At 48.5% G+C, this 9,775-nt stretch overlaps 1 protein-coding gene across 1 annotated transcript in view; it reads right to left on the bottom strand.

Moving 5' to 3' along the window:
• Positions 1–428: 428 nt before the first annotated feature.
• Positions 429–9,775, bottom strand: part of tle3a (TLE family member 3, transcriptional corepressor a) — a 162,190-nt gene continuing 152,843 nt past the window's right edge. Inside the window, exons 18-21 of the mRNA XM_071405171.1 lie at positions 5,558–5,705; positions 4,673–4,823; positions 2,637–2,713; positions 429–2,132 (exon numbers count right to left, since the gene is read on the bottom strand). Coding sequence (XP_071261272.1) covers positions 2,025–2,132; positions 2,637–2,713; positions 4,673–4,823; positions 5,558–5,705 — 484 coding nt within the window. The 3' untranslated portion in view covers positions 429–2,024. The remainder of the gene's footprint in view (positions 2,133–2,636; positions 2,714–4,672; positions 4,824–5,557; positions 5,706–9,775) is intronic.

Raw genomic sequence — 9,775 nt, 5'->3', positions numbered from 1 at the left:
CCTGGTCTGGTAACAGCTCCATCTCTACTACTCTATACAGGGTCCTGGTCTGGTAACAGCTCCATCTCTACTACTCTATACAGGGTCCTGGTCTGGTAACAGCTCCATCTCTACTACTCTATACAGGGTCCTGGTCTGGTCTGGACACAGACAGGGGTATTGTTTGCTACAATCCACTAGACATGATGTTTCACGTGTTCCTCTCGTGCTTTTGTTCAGTGCTCCAGTAAAACATGTCATTTTCTACGAAGGGGGGGGGGGGGGGGTTGGATAATATTCTAATTACATTTCAGGAAAAGGTCACGCTGGAAAAGGAACATGACAAAAGAAAAGCAGCAAAGATGAAAACAGGAAAATATAAATCCTTTTTTATAAAGATATTCATCGCCCTGAGAGGGAGAGATCCAAGGAGAGGACAGAACATGTACAATTTTTTATTTCACCTTTATTTAACCAGGCAAGTCAGTTAAGAACAAATTAATATTTACAATGACGGCCTACCCCCCCCCCCCCCGGCCAAACCCGGACGATGCTGGGCCAATTGTGCGCCACCCTATGGGACAGGGTCCGGCCGGATGTGCAGCCTGGATTCGAACCAGGGACTGCAGTGACGCCTCTTGGACGGAGATGCAGTGCCTTCGACCACTCGGGAGCCCAATAATACATGCAGAGAGAACCATCACACAGGCAGAACCAGAGAGAGTGGATCTGGACACCAGAATATAAAGGCCTGTTATTCTGCCGTCTTGTACACTAGCTAAACTACTATGTACATTTGACTTTACACAGGCTGCTTCTTCACGCTGAACCTCTCCTCTATCCTCTATCCTCTCTGTGCCGCCGCGACACAAAAAACAAATAGAAAAACTAAATTTCTCTTCTCTTAGTTCTTCTGGAGCTTAACTCACTCAGCTAGTGTAGTGCTACTCCTTAGTCCTAACGAGTGAGGGCCTGAGACACGATACCAGACTGGTCAAGTTTGGCCAAACTCAGCCTGGCCCGGCCCTCCTACCCAGGTCAGCGAAGCATCCCAGATAGCCAGTCAGGGGGGGCTGTGGGCCAGCAGACTCCAGAACGCCAACATCACATCCAGGATGTGTGTCTCTGTGAGGGAGGTAGGAGTAATCCAGTGTTCCTGAGCATGATGAGGTCCTCCACTCCACCATAATCCAATCTGAGGTCCTCCACTCCACCATAATCCAATCTGAGGTCCTCCACTCCACCATAATCCCATCTGAGGGCCTCCACTCCACCATAATCCCATTTGAGGTCCTCCACTCCACCATAATCCCATCTGAGGTCCTCCACTCCACCATAATCCAATCTGAGGTCCTCCACTCCACCATAATCCCATCTGAGGTCCTCCACTCCACCATAATCCCATCTGAGGTTCTCCACTCCACCATAATCCCATTTGAGGTCCTCCACTCCACCATCATCCCATCTGAGGTCCTCCACTCCACCATAATCCCATCTGAGGTCCTCCACTCTACCATAATCCCATCTGAGGTCCTCCACTCCACCATAATCCAATCTGAGGTCCTCCACTCCACCATAATCCCATCTGAGGTCCTCCACTCCACCATAATCCCATCTGAGGTCCTCCACTCCACCATAATCCAATCTGAGGTCCTCCACTCCACCATAATCCCATCTGAGGTCCTCCACCACCTTAATCCCATCTGAGGTCCTCCACTCCACCATAATCCCATCTGAGGTCCTCCACTCCACCATAATCCCATCTGAGGTCCTCCACTCCACCATAATCCCATCTGAGGTCCTCCACTCCACCATAATCCCATCCGAGGTCCTCCACTCCACCATAATCCCATTTGAGGTCCTCCACTCCACCATAATCCCATCTGAGGTCCTCCACTCCACCATAATCCCATTTGAGGTCCTCCACTCCACCATAATCCCATCTGAGGTCCTCCACTCCACCATAATCCCATCTGAGGTCCTCCACCATAATCCCATCTGAGGTCCTCCACCATAATCTCATCCCATCGTCTGCGTGTCTGTCTCTAGTAGATGACCTCGTAGACAGTAGCCTTCTTGTCCCCGGAGCCTGTGACGATGTACTTGTCGTCTGCAGAGATGTCACAGCTCAGGACTGACGAAGACTCCTTCGACTGTAGAGGGGAGATACAACACATTTAGTCACTTACACTCAAACCAAGTGGACAGAGGACATCAGACCACAATGCTATATTTCGTGACATAGATTTGACAGCTATCTAGGCCTATTTCACACTCTCTCAAGCCTTGTTTGTGTTTAAATACATGTAAAAGGTTAAATTGGGAAAAAGGACGGCTGACTAAAAGGCCAGGGCCGGGTTTCCCAAAAGCGTCTTAAGGCTTAAATTCATCTTTAGAACCGTTAGATTCTGGGTGAAACTTGGAAATGTGTTATACTCAGAAGCATAGTATATAAAGGAGTGATAGAGACCGGTTGTTACATCAGTATTACTATAGTATCTGAGGGGTGACACACACACACACACACACACACACACACACACACACACACACACACACACACACACACACACACACACACACACACACACACACACACACACACACACACACGTTTATCTTGTCCTGTGCTCTAGTGTATTGACCAGTATACATACCTGGAATATACTGGCACCATATGGAGTCCTCCAGGCATTCAGCAGATTGTCCTTCCCTGTAGACACAAACCATTTACCTGCAGAGAGGAGGGAGAGAAGGGAGGGAGGGAGAGAAGGAGAGAGAGAGGGGTGAGGGAGGTAGAGACGGAGGGAGAAGGAGAGAGAGAGGGAGAGGCGGAGGGAGAGGAGGGAGGGAGGGACGGAGGGAGGGAGGGAGAGGAGGGACGGAGGGAGGGGAGGGAGGGAGGGAGAGGAGGGAGGGAGGGAGGGAGGGAGAGGAGGGAGAAGAGAGAGACGGAGGGAGAGGGAGAAGGAGACGGAGGGAGAAGGAGAGAGAGAGAGACGGAGGGAGGGAGGTAGAGACGGAGGGAGGTAGAGACGGAGGGAGAAGGCGAGAGAGAGGGGTGAGGGAGATAGAGACAGAGGGAGAGGGAGAAGGAGAGAGACGGGTGAGGGAGGTAGAGACGGAGAGAGAGACGGAGGGAGAAGGAGAGAGAGAGAGGGGTGAGGGAGGTAGAGACGGAGGGAGAGGGAGAAGAGAGAGGGGTGAGGGAGGTAGAGACGGAGGGAGAGGGAGAAGAGAGAGGGGTGAGGGAGGTAGAGACGGAGGGAGAGGGAGAAGAGAGAGGGGTGAGGGAGGTAGAGACGGAGGGAGAGGGAGAAGGAGAGAGAGAGAGGAGGGAGGGAGGTAGAGACGGAGGGAGAGGGAGAAGGAGAGAGAGAGAGGAGGGAGTGAGGTAGAGACGGAGGGAGAGGGAGAAGGAGGGAGGGAGGGAGGGAGGGAGGGAGGGAGGGAGGGAGGGAGAGGAGGGAGGTAGAGACGGAGGGAGAGGGAGAAGAGAGAGGGGTGAGGGAGGTAGAGACGGAGGGAGAGGGAGAAGAGAGAGGGGGGAGGGAGGTAGAGACGGAGGGAGAGGGAGAAGAGAGAGGGGTGAGGGAGGTAGAGACGGAGGGAGAGGGAGAAGGAGAGAGAGAGAGGAGGGAGGGAGGTAGAGACGGAGGGAGAGGGAGAAGGAGAGAGAGAGAGGAGGGAGGGAGGTAGAGACGGAGGGAGAGGGAGAAGGAGGGAGGGAGGGAGGGAGAGGAGGGAGGTAGAGACGGAGGGAGAGGGAGAAGAGAGAGGGGTGAGGGAGGTAGAGACGGAGGGAGAGGGAGAAGGAGAGAGAGAGAGGAGGGAGGGAGGTAGAGACGGAGGGAGAGGGAGAAGGAGAGAGAGAGGGGTGAGGGAGGTAGAGACGGAGGGAGAGGGAGAAGAGAGAGGGGTGAGGGAGGTAGAGACGGAGGGAGAGGGAGAGAGAGAGGGGTGAGGGAGGTAGAGACGGAGAGAGAAGGAGAGAGAGAGGGGGATGAGGAAGAAAGGGAGAGATCAGGCCATGGAGTCATGGAAATAGCAACGGATGGAACAGCCACATCCACAATGCAGATAACAAGCATCTAGGTGGATAAGGAACCACTAAGCCAAGTCTAGGTGGATAAGGAACCACTAAGCCAAGTCTAGGTGGATAAGGAACCACTAAGCCAAGTCTAGGTGGATAAGGAACCACTAAGCCAAGTCTAGGTGGATAAGGAACCACTAAGCCAAGTCTAGGTGGATAAGGAACCACTAAGCCAAGTCTAGGTGGATAAGGAACCACTAAGCCAAGTCTAGGTGGATAAGGAACCACTAAGCCAAGTCTAGGTGGATAAGGAACCACTAAGCCAAGTCTAGGTGGATAAGGAACCACTAAGCCACGTCTAGGTGGATAAGGAACCACTAAGCCAAGTCTAGGTGGATAAGGAACCACTAAGCCAAGACACCCCCAAACAAACTGGACTGGGGCAGATATCCCCTCCTCCATTGTCCTTTTCAGCAAGCTACCAGCCACTATGTAACCAGGTCAGCTCAGCTCAACTTGGCAAAGTAGTGTGTGTTTTCCTGAGCTTCGGTCAGGGCAGTTTGTACCGTGGTGTGTGTGTGTGTGTGTGTGTGTGTGTGTGTGTGTGTGTGTGTGTGTGTGTGTGTGTGTGTGTGTGTGTGTGTGTGTGTGTGTTCTTACCGCAGTTAGCGAACTTGAGGGAGAGGACACAACTCTCATGAAGATGTAGCTGGTACTTGTCAGGTTTGGTGTGGTGGAGGACCTCTACGTTACTGCTCTCCATCCCTACAGCTAACCACTCCCCTGTCGGACAGTATCCCAGAGAGAAGATCTGGAGGAACAGATTGATCTTTAGTAATACATTTGGACTCTGAGTTACATACAATATGCTGAGCTTTTTTTAAATATTTTTTTTACAAGGAGCACGTGTATTGCTTAAGTTGGAAAAATGTAGAAACACACAAAGATATTTAGGAGTACAATGAAAAAATATTTGAGTTAATAAAGCTAGAATCCTTCATTTTTCCGAGACGCACTGGTGATCCTAAAGTAAACTTCCTGTTCGCAGAGCAAAACATTTTAGACACATTTGCAAGTAAAAAGGTCACACTGTAGAGCCCTGGTTTTGAGGGTTATAAGCCTTACTCAAGGGCACAACGGCAGTAGGTAGCAACTGGGATTTTGATACCAGTGTGTGTGTGTGTGTGTGAGAGAGAGCGTACATGTGAGGTGAAGTCGTGTGTGTGTGTGTGTGTGTGTGTGTGTGTGTGTGTGTGTGTGTGTGTGTGTGTGTAAGAGCGTACCTGTGAGGTGAAGTCGTGTGTGTGTGTGTGAGAGCGTACCTGTGAGGTGAAGTCGTGTGTGTGTGTGTGTGTGTGTGTGTGTGTGTGTGTGTGTGTGTGTGTGTGTGTGTGTGAGAGCGTACCTGTGAGGTGAAGTCGTGTGTGTGTGTGAGAGAGCGTACCTGTGAGGTGAAGTCGTGTGTGTGTGTGTGTGTGTGTGTGTGTGTGTGTGTGTGTGTGTGTGTGTGTGTGTGTGTGTGTGTGTGTGTGTGTGTGAGCGTACCTGTGAGGTGAAGTCGTGCTGCTGTAGTTGCCGTCCCTCTCTCAGGTCCCAGGAACGTACCGTATTGTCTAGACCTCCTGTCCACAGCTTGGTCCCGTCATGAGAGATATCTATACAGCTGGCCCCGTCCGTATGGCCCTGGAACTGCCTGTGAGAAACCAGAAAGGTTATTTTTTACAAAGCACGTCCGTATAAACCATGTATGTACAGATAATGTATCCTTGGAAACCATGTCTTTACCACTAAACACCTGTAGAGCCACGACACCAACACAACCACAGGTAGTCTAATAATGTCCTCACAGACCATGTCCTAAACCCTCTGGTAGTCTAATACTGTCCTAACAGACCATGTCCTAAACCCTCTGGTAGTCTAATAATGTCCTTACAGACCATGTCCTAAACCCTCTGGTAGTCTAATAATGTCCTCACAGACCATGTCCTAAACCCACTGGTAGTCTAATAATGTCCTTACAGACCATGTCCTAAACCCACTGGTAGTCTAATACTGTCCTAACAGACCATGTCCTAAACCCTCTGGTAGTCTAATAATGTCCTCACAGACCATGTCCTAAACCCACTGGTAGTCTAATAATGTCCTTACAGACCATGTCCTAAACCCTCTGGTAGTCTAATACTGTCCTAACAGACCATGTCCTAAACCCTCTGGTAGTCTAATAATGTCCTCACAGACCATGTCCTAAACCCACTGGTAGTCTAATAATGTCCTTACAGACCATGTCCTAAACCCACTGGTAGTCTAATAATGTCCTTACAGACCATGTCCTAAACCCTCTGGTAGTCTAATACTGTCCTAACAAACCATGTCCTAAACCCTCTGGTAGTCTAATAATGTCCTCACAGACCATGTCCTAAACCCACTGGTAGTCTAATACTGTCCTAACAGACCATGTCCTAAACCCTCTGGTAGTCTAATAATGTCCTCACAGACCATGTCCTAAACCCTCTGGTAGTCTAATAATGTCCTTACAGACCATGTCCTAAGCCCACTGGTAGTCTAATAATGTCCTCACAGACCATGTCCTAAACCCACTGGTAGTCTAATAATGTCCTCACAGACCATGTCCTAAACCCACTGGTAGTCTAATAATGTCCTTACAGACCATGTCCTAAACACACTGGTAGTCTAATAATGTCCTCACAGACCATGTCCTAAACCCACTGGTAGTCTAATAATGTCCTCACAGACCATGTCCTAAACCCACTGGTAGTCTAATAATGTCCTTACAGACCATGTCCTAAACCCTCTGGTAGTAATAATGTCCTCACAGACCATGTCCTAAACCCACTGGTAGTCTAATAATGTCCTTACAGACCATGTCCTAAACCCACTGGTAGTCTAATAATGTCCTTTCAGACCATGTCCTAAACCCACTGGTAGTCTAATAATGTCCTCACAGACCATGTCATAAACCCACTGGTAGTCTAATAATGTCCTTACAGACCATGTCCTAAACACACTGGTAGTCTAATAATGTCCTTACAGACCATGTCCTAAACCCACTGGTAGTCTAATAATGTCCTTACAGACCATGTCCTAAACCCACTGGTAGTCTAATAATGTCCTCACAGACCATGTCCTAAACCCACTGGTAGTCTAATAATGTCCTTACAGACCATGTCCTAAACCCACTGGTAGTCTAATAATGTCCTTTCAGACCATGTCCTAAACCCACTGGTAGTCTAATAATGTCCTCACAGACCATGTCCTAAACCCACTGGTAGTCTAATAATGTCCTTACAGACCATGTCCTAAACCCACTGGTAGTCTAATAATGTCCTTACAGACCATGTCCTAAACCCTCTGGTAGTCTAATAATGTCCTTACAGACCATGTCCTAAACCCACTGGTAGTCTAATAATGTCCTTTCAGACCATGTCCTAAACCCACTGGTAGTCTAATAATGTCCTTACAGACCATGTCCTAAACCCACTGGTAGAGTGACAAATGTGTCCTTAAAAACCCCTACCATAAAATCACAGATTTAAATAATAAACCACCATGAAAGCCATACAAAATACCAAACATACAAAACCACTGGTAGTCAACAAAAAATGTCCTTACGATCTATACCTTCTTACAAACCACATGGTGGGACAAGATGGCGCCCGACAGACCCGGTCGCCCTGTTTCTAGCTCTCTGTTTTTTCAGACATGATTTGCTCAGAACGTTTCTTGTATTATCTCCTGGAAATAACTTTTGGATAATAGATCGGAGGTCACGCACCAGAAACTAGACTTCCCTGAGATGGATCCTTTGCCTGAACTTCCCGAAGCAGCTCTACTCAGCCTGGGGGCTGCACCAAAAACGCAGACGCCAGAGAAGAAGAAGTAAGGAGTGGGGCCCTAGTCAGACTCAGGTGGCGTGCACCGCTGCGGAGTATATTACTCACTACATTCAGTCCCTGGACAATAAAGTACACAAGCTCAGGGCGAGGATCTCCTTCCGGTGAGAGACAGGGACTGTAAACATGCTATTTTCAGGTCTCTCCAGAGATGTTTTATCGGGCTCTGGCTGGGCTACTCAAGAACATTCAGAAACTTGTCCCGAAGCCACTCCTGCGTTGTCTTGGCTGTGTGCTTAGGGTCGTTGTCCTGTTGGAAGGTGAACCATCACCCCAGTCTGAGGTCCGGAGCGCTCTGGAGCAGGTTTTCATCAAGGATCTCTCTGTGCTCTGTTCATCTTTGCCTCGATCCTGACTAGTCTCCCAGTCCTTGCCACTGAAAAACATCCACACAGCATGATGCTGCCACCACCATGCTTCACCATGGGGATAGTGTCAGGTTTCCTCCAGACGTGACGCTTGGCATTCAGGCCAAAGAGTTCAATCTTGGTTTCATCAGACCAGAGAATCTTGTTTCTCATGGTCTGAGAGCCTTTAGGTGCCTTTGGGCAAACTCCAAGCGGGCTGTCATGTGCCTTTTACTGAGGAGTGGCTTCCGTCGGGTCACTCTACCATAAAGACCTGATTGGTGGAGTGCTGCAGAGATGGTTGTCCTTCAGAAAGGTTATCCTATCTCCACAGAGGAACTCTGGAGCTCTGTCAGAGTGACCATCGGGTTCTTGGTCACCTCCCTGACCAAGGCCCTTCTCCCCTGATTGCTCAGTTTGGCCAGGCTGCCAGCTCTAGGAAGAGTCTTGGTGGTTCCAAACTTCTTCCATTTAAGAATGATGGAGGCCACTGTATTCTTGGGGACCTTCAATGCTGCAGAAATGTTTTGGTACCCTTCACCAGATCTGTGCCTCGACACAATCCTGTCTCGGAGCTCTACGGACAATTCCTTCGACGTCATGGCTTGGTTTTTGCTCTGACATGCACTGTCAACTGTGGGACCTTATATAGACAGGTGTGTGTGCCTTTCCAAATAATGTCCAATCAATTGAATTTACCACAGGTGGACTCCAATCAAGCTGTAGAAACATCTCAAGGATGATCAATGGAAACAGGATGCACCTGAGTTCAATTTCTAGTCTCAGGGCAAAGGGTCTAAATACTTAAGTAAATAATATATCCGTTTTAAATTTTTAACACATTTGCAAAAAAAAATCTAAACCTGTTTTTGCTTTGTCATTATTGGGTATTGTGCGTAGATTGCTGAGGATATATATATATTTTAAATATATTTTAGGCTGTAACGTAAAAACAAGTCAAGGGGTCTGAATACTTTCCGAAGGAACTGTTTGTGTAAAGTGGAAACTGCATATCGTGAGGCCACATTTACTGTAGCTTGGGACTTTACACTGTAGCTTGGGACTTTACACTGTAGCTTGGGACTTTACACTGTAGCTTGGGACTTTAATAAAATAAATGTGAGGTAAACCCTGCCAAATTTGTATCAATCCATCTCTTGTGCTACACGGAAACACAGACCCTGAATCATTGCTAGTCTCCCTTCAGGGACCAAGATGTTGTTCCTACAGTGATGATTACAACTTATCCAAACCAGTAACGGCGGATAGACGGCAGCTTTCACGCAAAACTGAAAGTGCAAACCATTTAACGGTGGCAAAGTGACTGGGAACACGGAGGTTTACAAACAGACCAGCTATGATCTCCGTAAGGCAATACGACAGTACAAAGACAAAAGTAGAGTCGCAATTCAACGGCTCAGACGCTAGACGTATGTAGGAGGGACTCCAGACAATCACCGATTATAAAGGGAAAGCAAGAACAACGTAAGTAATTTAAGCATGTT

Source organism: Salvelinus alpinus, chromosome 6, assembly GCF_045679555.1.
Source record: "Salvelinus alpinus chromosome 6, SLU_Salpinus.1, whole genome shotgun sequence".
NCBI lineage: Eukaryota > Metazoa > Chordata > Actinopteri > Salmoniformes > Salmonidae > Salvelinus > Salvelinus alpinus.
The sequence above is the reverse complement of the archived record's forward strand: the minus strand, read 5'-3'. Positions and strand labels throughout refer to the sequence as shown.